Raw genomic sequence first — 16821 nt, 5'->3', positions numbered from 1 at the left:
TAAACACACTGTCCATCAAAGGTATTATTGGGCAATAGGTCAGAGCTGCAACAGGACATTTCATTTAGAAGCGACAGAACAATTTTTACACATGTAATAGGAAACATCATAAACACGAGATACATTGTGATTGTTTTTTTCTAAAATTCACAATCAGTTTTTAAATTCCTAAATGTCCCAGCTCACACTGGAATGTCTGTCTTGAATATCATGAGCATGTAATGGCATGCTCCACATTCTTCCTTTGATCTCCAAATGTCACAGTTTCCATTTGTTTTCCCATGAGATGCAACATTATGTCGTCATGTCAATGTCAACCTTGCAGTGCATTCTCCTAATGAGGGATGCTGCAAATTGGCTCCATCATTTGGGCCAAATGTGATGTTACAAGGTTTCACCTCCACCTCTGAATTGCTGAGTTTAGTTTTATTGCACCTGTTTGCCAAATCTAGTAAAAACAACCAGAGCCAGAAATTCCACAAAACACTGCCAGCTGTGATTTCACTGTCATCCCACTATGTATTGGATTAGTTAATGGATTAAAGACACTTTTTTTTTTTTTTTTGCATCTTTTCAAATCTAACACTAAGCGTTTGATGAAACATTTTGCTGGATATAAAGTATTTTATCTTTAATGTTGATGGAAAGATTTCTCAAGCTGTTATAACAGACTATATTAGTGCAATTTATATGCAAAATGTATGTTGGGTCTCATCATTCCTACAAAAAAAAAGTAATAATAATATTCTTACAGCGCATCGTGCTTTACTTAACACTACATCTTTTGTGGTATTTTTGCTCTCTGTGTACATAGTTCTGACTTCTAATTATCCCTGTTTCCCACCAGCATTATCTACTCACAGATATGTTAGCCTTGTTTTTGCAGTGAGGCTGCCCTGAGGCAAATAACATCCAGTTTTAAGAGCAAACAGCCTCAGGGTGCTCTTATTGACAAACAGATTCAGCTTTAGAGATAAGAAGCAATTCAGCACATGACATATTGAAGACAAAGCACACAAATAAAGAGATTCACAGCTGGGGTGTTTCTGCAGAAAATTAGTCTATTCAGTAATCAGTGTGAGAACAGATAAATCCTTCAAACTGTACAAGGACCAACACTGAAGTCTTTGCCAACTGTTAGTGGTTTCAGCATTGTGTCGTCATTTTGTAATAACACCTCTTCTGTAATCCAGCCTGCAGGTGGGTAAGCAATAATGACAGCTGTAGATTTCATTAATTGAACCAATTTAGTTGAAGGTACTGTGCAATAAAAGTAATCAGATATCAACATTCAGCCCAGGGCAGCATCTAATATGTTGAGTGTATTGCATGCAAAACTTCCTGAACCAGAGAGCACAGTCAGCAACATGAAAACGATAACCGAAGCCAAGCCACTGCTCCGCTCTCTGATCTCCTGTCCAAAGGGCAGGTGGAATCCAGCGGTGCAGTACAAACAAAGTGTGCAGTTATTATTGCTGAAAGTGACGACAAGTCCAAACATAGCCATGGCGGAGAACGAAGAATGGGGAAAGCCTGTGGAGAGAAGAGGGGTGAGTTACACAGCAGGTGTCATTGTCACATCGATGTTTGTTATGTCTGTTCTGTGACAGCGTGCAAATAGTGCATTCAAGCTGGATGATGTTTGTGTTGTCCCCCCGACAGAGATTAACTGTGGTCCTGGCATTGGCAACACTCGTATCTGCATTTGGTTCATCATTCCAGTATGGTTACAATGTGGCTGTGATCAACTCTCCATCACCGGTAAACCCAAGCAAAGAAACAAAATCTTTACTGTGACACACAGTGATATAAAGGCCGATGTCACTCATATATGACGATGTGTTTCTATCAGCGTTGTCCTGCTCTCTTCAGTTCATGCAGCAGTTCTATAATGCCACCTACCTGGAGCGTTACAGCAGGCCAATGGAGGAGAACTTCCTAACTCTGCTGTGGTCTCTCTCTGTATCCATGTACCCACTAGGAGGCTTCTTTGGCTCTCTGATGGTGGCCCCTCTGGTCAACAAACTAGGGAGGTAATGCTACATGTTGTGCCCCATCTAAGAGTGGATGTGTCACATTTATCATGCACAGTAAAAACTGTATACTGGTTTGTCTAAATGGCTTTAAATGCATCACCCCTGCGACAGGAAGGGCACCCTCCTCTTCAACAACATCTTCTCTATCGTCCCTGCAGTGATGATGGGAGTCAGTGAGATTGCCAAGTCCTATGAGATCATCATTGTGGCTAGGTTTATAGTGGGCATCTGTGCAGGTCTGCAACTCTTCAAGTACTCAAGACTGATAAGAGTAATTTTTATGTATCTTAAATTGCCTCTCCCTGTCTGCAGGTCTCTCATCTAATGTGGTGCCCATGTATCTGGGAGAACTCTCTCCCAAAAACTTAAGGGGGGCCCTTGGCATCGTACCACAGCTCTTCATCACCATTGGCATCCTCAGTGCACAAGTGCTGGGCATCAGAAACATACTGGGCAACACCACAGGTAAATGTTAGACATCCTTCTGGTTAGATGTTGAAGCACATCCTTGGTAGCTGATTTTGGGAGACTCAGGAGAGAGCTTTTTGGTCGGTCCACTGGTAAAAGATGTGTCTTTCTGTTCCCTCTGTATCCAGGTTGGACCCTCATGCTGGGTTTGACCGGTATTCCTGCCCTGATAGAGCTCCTGCTGCTGCCCTTCTTCCCAGAGAGCCCCAGATACATGCTCATCCAGAGAGGAGATGAGAAGACAGCAAAGAAAGGTAAGTAAACGACTTACGTGGCTAAGAGACAGAGGGAGACGCTGGTAAATAAAAACTAGCAATAGAAACTGTACATTATGGTATTCTGTATGTTTTGTCACCCTTAGCACTACAGCGTCTGCGTGGCTGGGATGACGTGGATGCCGAGCTGTCAGAGATGCATCTGGAGGACCAGTCGGAGAGGGCCGAGGGCCACCTGTCTGTGCTCACCCTACTGTCCCAGCGCTCCCTTCGCTGGCAGCTGGTCTCCATCATCATCATGAACATGGGCCAGCAGCTGTCGGGGGTCAACGCGGTGAGCCACTGATTCCCACACTGACTCTGTTTCACCATATCAGAGTGCATTGTTTAAACAGCTACTTCATCTGTTCTGGCAGCGGATCAAATTGTCTTTGGATCCTGTGGATAAAGCATCAGGACACAAAACCTGATCTATTTTCACTCATTTGGCTTAATTTAGTCATTTTCAATTACAGAAATCCTTCTTATGTTTTAATTCTGTTCTCCATCTCTTGGTTAATTCTGTAAGCATTTATCTCTCTCTCCTCAGATCTACTACTATGCAGACAGCATATATGCCACTGCAGGAGTCAAGCAGAATGATATCCAGTACGTCACTGTGGGAACAGGTGCAGTGAATGTCTTCATGACCATAGCTGCTGTAGGTGCCCTGTTCAGTTAAACTTTGAAAAGCTGTAACAATTAAACCTTTGAGGGGAGGAGCTGAAATCTATAGTCTGTTGTTTGATCATATCAGCAGGACACAATAGTTTTGAACAGGGAATTTGTTATACCAGGTCTTCATCGTGGAGGCCACGGGACGACGGCCGCTCCTCCTCTGTGGTTTTGCGATCTGCTGTGGGTCCTGTGTGCTGCTCACTGTCGCTCTCAACTTCCAGGTACCATGTGAAAGCATCTCACACCCTCAACATGATACTCTGCTGCCCTCTTGTGGTTCAGCACACAGAAAAGAATCTGTTGTATGTCAGAGTTTGTCAACCTTGAGGTCAGGAGATTTGTTATGAAGTCATAGGAGGTTTTTAAAACAGATGTATTATCTGTTTGTATATTTTCGGTAATAGAATATTGATCAAAATAGTGAATAGGTTGGGAATATAGAGTGCAGTCCATAAATAGAGGCAAGGACAATGACACATTCTTTGTTGCTCTGTGCTCTTGCACATTGTATTTGAAATGAAACAATGACTATGAGATTAAAGTGCCGACATTTACCTTTGATTTGAAGAAGATTACATCCACTTCCATCCACTGTGTAGGAAATGTAGTCTTCTGTATGTATGATCCCACAATTTTATGAATAATTCAAATTAAAATCAACTTAAATTAAGTCATCATATTTAATATATGGTTGCAAGTCTGCAACCCACAAGTCAGCAGGCACTTTGTATTTTCCCTGGTGATGTTCTGCCAGGCCTGTACTTCACTTCTTGCTTGTTTTAGGTTTAGTTTTGTCTTCAGACTGGTCTTCGAACCAACTACCAACATGTTAATTTGGATAGAGGCCAGGTGACTGATTCAGCCAGTCAAGAACATTTTACTAATAGGTCATAAACGTTCCTTGATTGCTTTGTCTGTACTATATGTTTAGGGTTACTGTCCTGCTGCATTGTCCTAAAACTGGGGGACTATATGACTATGAGTCCTACAGTGGTCACCCAATATGGATGTGAACCACCTTAAACAACCTTAAAGGCTCTGTTCACCCACATGACAAGAAAAACATTTTCTCATTTACCTCTAGTGGTATCTAGCCATGTAGATAGTTTTTGTTTTAGTTCTTCAGGTTTTTAGATATCAGTCTTTGAGATTTATGCTGCCACCACAATGCAATGGGGGTGAAAGGAATTTTGTTTGTGGTTCTCACAGCATTGAAAAAAAAATCTTCCTTGTTACTTTTTAAAATGTCGGTGTGTAACAGCTCGATAGCACAGAGTGTGGGCGACTCACAGGAAGAACAGGTAAAGTAAGACCAATGTTTACTCAGTTTTACTTACAAGGCAGAGCAACATGTAAGGAGGCAAAACAGGAAACGTCCAAAGTCCAAAAAGGCAGATGCAAACAGGCAAAAATCCAAAAAGGAGTAGACTAGAACAGATCACCACTATGACTAATACTGAGGAATATTACAGGACAGGGATGGATTGGCAAACTCTGAGATGACAGAAGAGATTAGTGAATGACAGAGAGGCAAAAGAGCAAAAAAAGGTGCAAAAAAGTCGTCGCCATGACAGAGAGAACCATCCCTTTAAAGCCGAAAGTCAGCACTTTAACCTTGTGGTCACTGTTTCATTCAATTTCAGCGAACTGGAGTACAAAGCCAAAACAACAGAAAATGGGTCACTGTGCTGCCATATATTATACATTTAGAGCTTGGTCTGGAAAATAAAATGATGACCTGACATCTCTATTTGCTGGGGTCATGAGAACTTTGAGATATAAAAACACCCGCCACTCAAGTATGAGAAACACTGGCCATTAGACGGAACCACAAAACCAGTGCTGCCCCCCTGTAACCCTGTAATCTCACCTGGATCCAAAGTCTACACACAGGTATCACTTTCAACAACACGGTAATTTTAAATCTTTGCAAGTTTAGGAGCAAAGGCAGAATTTAAAGAAAAGTATAGGCACATTAATAATCCACTCAGTGAAGCTTTTAACATGTACTCCCACACAGTGCTGGTATTATAGAGATTTTGCTACGTATTTGTTCCTGTTTGAAAGCATCAGCATCTGATCAGTTAATGATAACAGCAGCTGTTGGTTTGTGTTGACAGGCGAGCGTGACGTGGATGCCCTACGTCAGCATCGCCTGTGTCATCATCTACGTCATTGGACATGCCATAGGACCCAGTGAGTCTAACCCCACTAGTGGTTATTTACGAACACACTGATTACAACAGGGTGCTCCATTAGCTGAGGTGTTGTTTGGATGTGACCAGACATGTAATGATATATGTTGTAAATCTGTACTCAGTTGTTTGAGACATGAGAATCCTCACTGCGACCCTGAAGAGTAATGATGTGTCCGTCTCGAGTGTTTTGGTTGTGGTTGAACACATCTGTGCTCTCCAGGTCCCATTCCTTATGTGGTGACCACTGAGATGTTCAGGCAGTCGGCCAGGCCCGCTGCCTTCATGGTCGCAGGCTCCATCCACTGGCTCTCCAACTTCACTGTTGGCCTCGTCTTCCCCTTCCTAGAGGTCAGTTACACAGTTTCTAAGAACTCTTCCATTTGGGGAATTAAAGTTTATTATTCTGAAATGTAATTAGTTACAGATGTTTTTTAAGTGTAAACAGCAAAGCAATTCAAGTCACATCCTGGCTATGATATGATCATTTATACTTTATTTTGAATTTTGAAGATTTGCAGGCGAACTTTTAACTTAACCCAACAAAAGAAAGTTTGAATTTCTGAATAATAGCCCTAAGTTGATTGAAAATGCAACGTTTCGGTCATCTTCGTCAGCCATCAAACAATATGAAACAACGCCATTGTTATTCTAGGGCCACAGGCTGCAACAACCAATCAAAAATTAGTCAAATGACAAACACCTGAGACAAAGAGGCCAAGTAATATTTCGACATTTTGGGAAATATTTGCTTTTTTTGCCAAGCGTTAGATGAGAATATCAATACCACTACCACGGACACAGTCTTGTCACCATGAGGTTGCCAGGCAACCAGTGGAGACCTAGGAAGTCACTGCTCCCAGCCAAGAAGTAGTCTGGCACATAACAGAGGGCCGCCACAAATTGTCATTTTTATATCTGTTTTTAGTACCCTGTAATAGTAATAGAATAGGTACCTAGTAATTACATAATAACTACAATTATATTTTTAATTTTATTCCAAAATGACCTTATTTCCAACAAACAGGCAAACTAAAAACACTAATTATCATCCAGTAAAATGTTTTATCTGCTTTGTCCTATGGTGCGCAGATTTGGTGCTTATTGTGGCCATATAGTCTGGGTTATGTGCATGTTCAAAATTTCTATGTGATTTCATGGCTCAAGGATGGAGCTCAGCTTTTTTATGTGGAAGACAGGGGTACAAGTCCCAGCCCTGCCACTCATCATACCTGTGACCGGGTTAGCTTGTAGTTAGCTTGTAACTAAATATAACAAGGGGAGAACTAACAGTGCATATTCTGTAACTATAAATTCTCCCTAAATTCCTCGCAAACATCCAGATTGTTGCTCAGTTGGTCATACATACCTTGTAATAATAGAATAGGTACCTAGTTAAAAAATAACTACAGTATAAGTTCTTTGTAAGATCCCAAATTGTTACCCCCTTATTCCATAACTCCACATCTTGTTCCCCCGTACCTACATATATGTATTGGTACGTACTGTACTGATACACCGTTAGTACAAATGATTACACCGTATCTCCAGAGTAATTACACTGTACGTTGCAGGCTGTAATCTAAAGCATTACCGAGTCTATTCTCAAATCCTCTTTCTTCTTGCAGAGGTAGCATTAGTCCCTGTTTACCAGGAGCAGTTTTGTCATTGTATATTTTCTAATGGAGGGGTGTAATCTGAGATAAACATACCAGTAAACATTATGCTTGTCTGATGTTTACTTCCTCTCAAGTCTTCATCTTCAAACCAAAAAGCAAGTAAAGAAGGATTTGTTTGAGTAACAGAAACAAAAAAAAAAGCATTCCAACAGAAGTAGCGTGCAAAGGAGACTTCACCTCATCTTGGCTGTTGTTTATGTCCAACCAACTGTTTCTGGCTAACATATTAACAATGTTTCAGCTTGCGGACACGCCGATCACATTTCCTCTCCCCCTTATCCTTCCAGAGAGGTCTGGGCTCCTACAGCTTTATCATTTTTTCCTTCATCTGTCTGGTCACGCTGGTCTACATCTGGCTGGTGGTCCCAGAGACCAAGAACAAGACCTTCTTGGAGATCTGCCAGATGTTCGCCAAGAGGAACAAAGTGGAGATCAAACTGGGTGATGGGGATGTACCACTGAAAGAGAGCAAAGAAAGCCTGGAGGATGCAGTGAGGGTCACAGCCTTCTGAAGAAAAATGAAAGCATTCAGAGGAGAGGAAGTCTTCACTCTGGGGGTATTGTAATGGACTGGAAATGTTTTAATTTAGCCTTTATTTTTTATTTTTCAAGGAATCGTGGACACAATGTCTTTTTGTATAGATTGTTTGTGGCTACTACAGGAAAAAATAAAAGATCTTTGTGCAATTCAATGCTGCCTAAAAATGCCGTGAAACTTGATTTGTGCACTACATACATCCTTATAGAAGGGGGAACGGGTGCTTGAGACATTAAACAAACCAACAAGTCACTTGTAAGCTTTTATTGATGATGCAAAGATATGAATACAATACATGGCTGGAGCTATAAGATACAGTTTGCATTAAATATTGACTTACAAGTGCCTGAAAAACATTTTATCCATCATTACGTATGCCATACACATTTCAAATCCCCAGCATTAGCAGTGATGTTTTGGTTTATTGTGGCATTATGTTTTAATCTTATTAGCACTGAAATAACACCACATCAATGACCTGCTCAAAACCGAGAGCTTATAAATCAGCTGATGACCAGATTTAGAAGCACTTCTCAAGGCAAGGGAATCATTGAAGCTATCAGTTGGCCATTAAAGCTCTTGCAAACAGAAGCAGCTGAGCCTCTTCAGGAGCATCTGTACTGACTGTCCAGCTGCACCCCTCCAAACAGACTAAGTTGAGTGGTTCCCCAGCTGAGCACATTTCCCACCGGGGTGCTGTTCTTCTCACATGACATCTGGTCCCGGATATCTGCTGTAGTCAGCACATAGTCCCACACATTGACATCAGTCATCTTACCCACAAAGGCGTCTGCGTTAGAGATGCCCAGTAATCCATCCTGGTCTTTGCCCAGGATGAACACACCACCAGGGCTGACTGTGTAACCGCTTCTCAGGTACCGCTGCTCACCCACCATGCCATTGATCCACAGCTCTGCGCCGCCGGTGTGGGACGACCAGGTGATGCAGTAGTTGGCCCAGTCGTGGGACTTGAAGTTGTGCGGCAGGTTGACAAACTCATTGCCAATCCAGAGGCCCACCTCTCTTGCATCTCTTTCTTCACCGATGGAGATCATCAGCTCATTGTCGTTGCCGTTGCTGGAGTAGGAGATGACAGTGTGGACCCCCTCAGCCTGAGGAAGGACGTGCATGCAGACAGTGAAGGAGGTCAGGTCCATGGGATGGCTGAGACGGGCCAAAGCATAACTACCAGAATTTTTCTCCTGGAAGTTGAGCACCAGAGGAAACAGAGCGCGAGGTTCTGAGGAAAAGAGGAAAACTAGAATCAGACTGCAGAGCAAGAAATATCCATCTACCTTTAATCATCCACAGTCACAAATCCCAGTTTGATCTCAAATTCTATCCGAATGTAAACAAAGGACTCACCATATTTGGTAGGCCTTGAGTTGGAAGGTCCACCTTAAGGGAATAATTAAGACAGAGACAAACGCTGCAGAGTAAATATGGGCACTTTCTTTTCACATTTAGCCATCTTTAGCAGTTTCTGCGACTAACTCACTCACCTGAATGCATATGCTTTCCAAGAGACGTTATCAGACCCTCGATCTTCAGGAGCTTGGATTCAATTTCATCTTGCCGACAAAATGCTGAATAAACAAAAGGTGAATGTAAATGACAAGGATTAGACTCAGGTCTTGGGCACGCCCCACGTCAATTCTGAGGAATAAATGTCATTGCTCTGTTGTGTAATCACAATGTCCCAATACACTACACACTTCCTTTCCCGAGGCGTGGCAGGAAAGAAGATTCCACCACACGGTCGTTCAGAGGCTGAGCAATGCGGTAGTCGTTCCATATGGTCTTGTTGTGAATGTCCATCAGAGTACTCTCCAGTTTCCTGATCTGAACACAACAGAGAAGAAGAGAAATCTATGACAATGCACCACATAATATTCAAAATATGACCGTTTCCTTCAAATGGTGACAGTAAGGTTCCATATATGGCCGAATTGTTGAGTTACTTAATACTTTTTGAATCAGCTGTAATATTACAATTGCAGAATATTTTTCTCAAAATTTCTCAATTTTGGAACAGAGGTCTTTCCTGTCTGCTGTACCTGGTTATGTGAGAGAGTGATGGGGGTATCAAACACAGTCCAGAGGATGCTCTCGTAGCAGGGTGGAGTGGTGAGGGAGCCCTGGTATCTGAAGAAATGGTTGAGGTTCTCTGGGAGCATGGAGCGCACATCGATGCTCGTTATGTTCATGGTCTGACCTGTCAGGATCACATTAAAATCACATCACCCCCAAATGTTGAATTGAAGGACAGCTATATAACTTTCTGTGTGCAGCAACTCACCTGCATACTTGATTCTGGCCAGGTTGGAGATGAAGTCACTGTAGTAGGTGTTCTCAAAATGTCCATCCTGAAAGTAAACCAATGCTGTGTGAAACCTAAAGCTTAAAGGGTCAGTCAAAACAGGAGAATTTAATTTGAATGCTGAGCTCAGCTTATTATTTTTTCTAAGGCGAGTGGTGTCACTTTATTTCTTGTGTTGAAATGTGTGACTAAAACTAAAAGTGGGAATGAATACATACAAATACACTGGACATTGCTGCTAACATCAGGTGTGCCACCTTAATGCTTTAGAGCTGCTATTTCTTTTTTCTTTATTGCTAGAACAAGAACATGCTGTGGGACAGTCAGTAAACATAAAAGTGTAATAGTATTACTACCTGCATTGTGTAGAAACAGTTCTTCTTTCTTTTTTTTTTACTTTTCTTTGTTAGATAAATGAGACAATAATAGGTGAAACAAGACAGAACGTAACACAATGGGTGTCTTGACAAGGTTGACACGACAGAACAAAACATGTAAAAGGCACGAGTATGGTAACAAATGTGTGTGTGTAAGTGTGAGTGTGTATTCATGTGTAAAGGAATAGTAAGGGGGACTTGATTATTCTGGTTTATTATAACTTGAGCCTTGTTTTTGTAGTTTTGGCCATTGTATCTTTATTCATTATGTTAGATGTAAACCAGGCAAACGTTTAAATATTTCGTTCTTGCCCCATTGGACTTCTTTTTAGCGATGTTGCTACATTCCCAGATCTCAGAAATTAACTTGATGAATACAATCTTATGATTACCGATGGGAAGGATGGCAAAAAAAAACACAAAACAAAAATAAAACCCAATTTGTCATAAACTGGAATTTTTCTTTTTAATGTTTCATGTCAATTAATCTGAATAATTTCTTACTAAATGAGTTTGTCCAAATAGCACTATCTCTCAGCCACTCCCTGCTGCTACCACAGCGGATGCCAGCAGTGGTGTTGCTGCAGCGATGACCTCTCACAGCTGAGAGCCGCTGACTGCCTGAGATCCAGAGCATTCCTCTGGACACAAGCACTCATTCAATATGTCGGCATGCAAATGAACACTCAGTAGAGCCTTTCAACGCAGCAGGATGACCAAAACAAAGTATCATACACTTCAAAGGGCATTGGCTAATTTCGCAAATGATAACTTTTCACTACAAAGACTTTTTTTGTAAACTTCCTACAGCAGAAATGACAGTCATTTATTAGAAATAGTGCTGTCATCCTGTGCAGCTATTGAACAATCTGGTGGTCAGAAAAAGCAGAACATAGAGGAAAGGGAACAAAAGTACTTGTGGCTTACGTACATCATAGAAAAAGGCGAGTACTGCCAGCCCGTCTGGCTTATCTCTGGCTTCAGTAAAGCTCTTGTACTTGTCAGAATTGTAATGGACAACATGGAGCTGAAAGACAAAGGTGGAAATGCAGAACAGATTAGGTGTCAAAATATGCTCAAATGACCTGCTTTTGAAATGGAAAAGTATCTACTAAAAGGCAGATTATCAAGCAATATAAAAGTATATTATCTTTTAAAGTCAAAGAACAAGCAAATCGGTTGTCTTAAGGGCAGCTAAGAGATATATTAGCAGGAAAATATCCAGAAGAAAACAAAGCCTTTGTTAAAAACATTTCCCAGAAATGGAGTCACAAAAGAGGGCAAGCATCACTTTTCAAATCAAAAGCTGTAGGTAGTTCTGGTTTCCTTATTGTACATGCTTTTATCTCCTCACGCCTTGATTATTGTAACAGCCTGTTCACTTGTCTTAATCAAAAAACTTTGATGCGACTGCAGAATGTACAGAACTCAGATGCAAGGCTTTTAACCAGGACCAAGAGGTACAATCACATCACACTGTTTGTTTTAGCATTGATTTTAAGATCTTAATGGTTACTTTTAAGGCTCTTCATGGCCTGGCTCCAGATTATATTTTAGACCTTTTAATCCCTTATGAACGTAGTTCATGTAGTTTGAGATCAGGCAGGGGTCTTCTGTCTCTTCATGAGTCAGTGTCTTCTTTTAAGTCTCTTCTCAAAATGCATTTTTATCCTGATCTTACCTGAGCTGTCTGTTTATTTTATTGTTTTTTATGTATTTTATCATTCACTGTGGTATTTTATTTCTCTTGTTGTGAAGCACTTTGTACTTTGTTTTCATAAGTGCTCTATAAATAAAGTTTATTATTATTACTATTATCATTATTATTGATTGATGGGCATGAAAGCCCTGAGGGCAAATGTCTCCCATGTGCATGCAATCCTGGCACTATTTTGATGATATGTCATAATAAGTCACTGTTCTACACTGTGGGAGTGAACTGAGGGAGTGTAATAGTTTCTGTACAAATGCATTTTTCGTGCTTAGTTGTAACTCATGATAACTTGATGTTTGCATTGTGTATTAAAGGCTTGTCATCACTGCACTGGTTCATCAGCTTGTGTGGCATAGTTAGTCTCTACCCTGTCTTGCTTTATTATTTTTAAACTCTTTTTTAAATTTTTTTAAGCCAACCTCTGCCATGTAACGGATGCCGTCTAAAGTGTGCTCCGCTCCGCTGGCCTCCAGATCCCAGCCGCCCCAGTGCAGGTGCATCTGCACAGCTGTGTATTTTCCTGGGAGGCCTTTGGTGATTATCATAGTGGGAGGCAGGTCAATTTGAACTGATGGAAACATAGAGATAATGAGATATTTACGTGTTTTATTTAAACAAAACACAAAAAAGGCACCATGCAAATCACAACTATTGTACATAACTGCTATAATGTCTCAGATTTTGTAATCTACCTGACAGGCAGCCATTGGTTTCCATTTATGTCTGTGAAACTTTTTTGTCAAACTACTGTTATTGATGTGAAGTAATGCAGTGCAGACTTTTCAAGTCAAATCAATAGCATGCAACAATATTGGTGCTCTGGGGGGAAATGTGAAGAGACTTGAACTTGATGTTCACTGTAATGGATTACACAACTCCAGAAAGGTTTGAGAACGTGCTGATTTAGTTGTATGTCATAAATGTTCTACAGTCAAAAATTAACAAAAGTTTTAAACTATAAGCTAATGGATGAAAACCAATGACTGCCTGAAAAGTAGGAAATATACTTTCCAAAATGTGAAATTCATGACATTAAAATGGCCAGCAATCACATACGGTTTGGTAAAACAGCAAAAAACAGTGAGTTAATGTTGAGGTTGAGTAATTTATCATTTTTCTTCATGCTGGCTTCTCTTACCCGAATGCCCGTTGTTGGACATGAGGAAATTCCCTCTCTGAGCATCATATCCGTTGAGCTCCAGCTGTAACATGTCTGGGTTGTGTCTCACGTTACGCCGCTGGATGTCAATCGGGGACTGTTTCTTACCGCCACATGCGGGGTACTTGTTTGGCCAGTGCATCTGGTCCAGAGCTCCCTCTGTGTGAAGAAAATCAAGCACCGAAAACTATTGTAAAAAATCACCCACTGGGCTGAGACAAATGACGGAGTGACCCTGTTCGAACTATTGCAAGGTAGCCTTTGTAATAGCACTTGTTTGTGGAGTATTAAAACAAGTCACAGGTTGTTGGCTATTTAGGCTACTGGCACGCACAGGACTTGCTCGACTGGATATTGTCGTTGTATACACCTAATCATTTGTTTCTATCACTCTCTTCACAAGCTCTTGATGTAACCAGAGTCTGACAGCGGTTATCCGAGGTATGTGGCCAATGCAGCGCGCGTCACCCAGAAAACCTAGCGGCCAAATGCCTCGGGTGAATGTTGAATAATAATAATAGCCTAATAATATTTAAACAACTTGGGCAAAGTGAATGTTATTTGCTGCTTCTGTGTCTTATACCGAAACAAATACGCACTGGATAGGCTGCCCCGCACGTTTTACGCGTTAAACACCTTTGAATCGGTGTTTAAATTAGGCACAACAGTTGAATTATTTTTTAATGCATACGAAATGTTTAATAAAAAAAAGCTTACCTGTGTATGTCCAGTGTATTCCATCATGAGGAATCTCAGCACTGACAAAACAGCCCGAAAGAGCGAAGACAAACACCGAGAAAAACTCCATCGCTGCGTCTCTGTTCCTTCAAGTAGGACACTGTCACCTCACAGATATTTTCTCTCTAGATTTAAACTGAGAGTGAAGGGAGGTGTTGAATCCTGTGTTGAAAACGCCCAGAGTTCTTCCCCAAAGTGACAGGAAAACAGCTCTTACCGACTATGTGACTCTCTCAGCTGAAATATGTTTTTAAATAAAGTCTGTGTTTTTTTTGTTTATTGTGTGCAGGTTATATTACTCTTATTACTCTTATTAGAGCTACAGTTAATCATGTCAGGTAAATACCCAAAAGAAATATTTTAGGGAAAAAGTTGGAGGCTCATATTTGACTTCATATCATCAAATATCATCATTATAGACAAGGAGTTAAAGACCAAAACGTATCTTATATATCTTGTTGCCTTTCTGTCTAGCACCACAGTCTATTTTAATCCATTTTACTTTAACTTTGTCAGTATTCACAGGAAACCCTGGTGCATGCACATTCATGCCACTGTCACTTCGTTGGTAACTGTCATTTTGAAAAACCACAGATGACATCTGAGCGCCAATGGTAGTAAATAATAGGATATGTTAACTTTCACCTGTTGATGCACACTAGTCTCAACATGTCCAACACCTGAACCTTGAATGCTGGAGCTGTTCAACTCTGGGGTGTGTGAGTGCAGTTTGCCTGTGAGGAGGGCAAAGAGAAAGGACTATTTTTATTGTTAGAACAAAATCTTGGTCAGGATTTTAAAAATGTGTGCTACATTTTGGAAAATATGCTTATTCACTTTCTTGCTAAAAATTGGATGAGAAATCGATAACACTCTCATAACTGGCATAAGGCTTCAGCCAGCACTTACTACCTTATCTTAGCTTAAAGACCGGAAAGAGCTCACTAATTAACAAACTGCATGTCATTCGTTTAATCCTTACAAAAACCAAAGTGTAAATGGATACTTTGCAGTTTTACAGGGAGTTATATGCTATTATACCATACTATTTCTTGGCCAGGAGAGTCTTCCACTGTGAGGCTGTCAGGCAAACAACAGAGACTCCAGGAAGTCACTGTGCTCTGCCAAGAAATAGTCCGGCCATAACTCTCCGTAAAACTGCAACATAACCCCTCATAAAACAGATTAAATAAACACAATAAAATGTTAATGTTAATTAGTGAGCTTTAGAGGTGCTGTTAGGCAGATTTTGTTACTTTTGGATAGAGGCGGGCTAGCTGTTTCCCCTGTTTCCAGTCTTTATGCTAAGCTAAGCTAACTGGCTTCCCGGCTGTCAATTCATATTTACCGCACAGACATGAGAGCGGTATCTATCTTCTCATCTAACTCTAGGCAGGAAAGCGAATAAGTGTATTTCCCAAAATGTTGAACTATTTCTTTAATTTAGGGTTAGGTTTGACATAGTTCAGGTTTGGAATTTGGCCTGTAAACTAAGAAATGAAATAGAAATTTAAGTCCAAGGTAAAATAAGTTTGGAATTAAGGAATACATTTAGTCAAAGAGAGTCCTCGTAAATATAGTAATCCAAATCTCTTGTGAGTATGTGTGTGTTTGTGTCTGCGTGTGTGCAAAGAGCTGATTGAATTACAAAGGGATCAAAGGACTCACCTTGATTTAAGACTCTCATTGTTCCACTCACATCCTTCCTCTCTGGATTGGAGTTACAGCCTCTTTGCGGCCTGCGCTTGATTGACACCAGTTGGTTTTGTGTTTGGCTATCAACACCTAAAGCTAATAAAAACTGCTTTAAACAAGCCCAGGTGGAGAAAACAGAAATAATCTTTACGGGTGAAGTAATAGAAGAGCGTTTTCTACACACACAAAGTCTGAGATCATTAAGAAGCCACAGATTTGATCCCCCTTGGTTCTCAACTTGCATTTACCAGCACTTAGTAATGAACCAAAGCTGTCTTCTTCCTCAGTAAATCACTAGGTTTATCTTTGCCTTGAGGACAATCATAGTTTTTAAGGTCTTGGGGACTTTAATGATGTAATTGTACCAGCCAAGAGCAAGCATAGTAATTTAAAGCCCACATATGGTGAGTGACATAAGTGGTTCAGCTGCAGATTGTATGTACAGAGTCCTGTGATGGCATCAGTGAAGATGAGATAAAAACAGTTTAACAAATAAGCTAAACAAAAGCTAGATTCTGTCATTAGAAAATTAAATCTTTTCAACTGCTCAAGTATGGGATAAAATTAAAAACCGGTGACTCAAATTCCCTATACACAGGGATCCTGACTTTGACCTTTACAGTGTCTTCTTACATTTTTATGAGTCAGATGAGAATTTATTACACTGATTTCCCAATTTCTCCCAGTACCCTGTTGGGTAAAAAGCCCAAGAATCTACTAGTTAATAAGCTAGTTTTCATCCAGTATATCCACCAACCATGAGAATGTGTTGCCCGACTACAGTTTGATTTACTCAACAGTGAGATGGGATGAAACTTTGGGATCGGGGGGACTGTCAAATGTGATAATAAATTCTGTGTTATTAAGAATAGAACAATACAACAGGAAACATCAAATCAACAATAACAACCAATACATATCACATCAATAAAAAATCTAGAAAATTATGAAAATAGAAAATATGAATGGG

The 16821-nt window shown here is 40.6% G+C and overlaps 2 protein-coding genes across 6 annotated transcripts; one reads left to right on the top strand and one right to left on the bottom strand.

Moving 5' to 3' along the window:
* The first annotated feature begins 1321 nt into the window (after positions 1-1321).
* Positions 1322-8002, top strand: LOC122882485 (solute carrier family 2, facilitated glucose transporter member 5-like). 5 transcript variants are annotated; one of them, XM_044209920.1, is made up of 12 exons: positions 1322-1550; positions 1663-1761; positions 1873-2033; positions 2148-2272; positions 2349-2501; positions 2633-2758; positions 2866-3053; positions 3309-3419; positions 3556-3657; positions 5557-5632; positions 5855-5982; positions 7598-8002. In XM_044209920.1, exons 1-12 carry the CDS (start codon positions 1368-1370, stop codon positions 7820-7822), a joined length of 1677 nt encoding a protein of 558 aa, XP_044065855.1. In that variant the 5' UTR covers positions 1322-1367; the 3' UTR covers positions 7823-8002. The 5 variants fall into 5 exon arrangements, with proteins under 5 accessions (XP_044065855.1, XP_044065857.1, XP_044065856.1 ...); XM_044209922.1 differs by having other exon boundaries at positions 1402-1550; positions 1982-2033; XM_044209921.1 differs by having other exon boundaries at positions 1402-1550; positions 1853-2033.
* Positions 8003-8097: 95 nt separating this feature from the next.
* Positions 8098-14294, bottom strand: ca6 (carbonic anhydrase VI). Its single transcript, XM_044209926.1, has 10 exons — positions 14136-14294; positions 13398-13577; positions 12679-12827; positions 11477-11572; positions 10148-10214; positions 9906-10063; positions 9564-9690; positions 9351-9434; positions 9214-9246; positions 8098-9088 (listed from the first exon to the last, which is right to left on the bottom strand). The coding sequence occupies exons 1-10, from the start codon at positions 14224-14226 to the stop codon at positions 8454-8456; spliced, it is 1620 nt and encodes a 539-aa protein (XP_044065861.1). The 5' UTR covers positions 14227-14294; the 3' UTR covers positions 8098-8453.
* Between the last annotated feature and the right edge of the window lie 2527 nt (positions 14295-16821).

This window comes from Siniperca chuatsi, linkage group LG10, assembly GCF_020085105.1.
Source record: "Siniperca chuatsi isolate FFG_IHB_CAS linkage group LG10, ASM2008510v1, whole genome shotgun sequence".
Taxonomy (NCBI): domain Eukaryota; kingdom Metazoa; phylum Chordata; class Actinopteri; order Centrarchiformes; family Sinipercidae; genus Siniperca; species Siniperca chuatsi.
The sequence above is the reverse complement of the archived record's forward strand: the minus strand, read 5'-3'. Positions and strand labels throughout refer to the sequence as shown.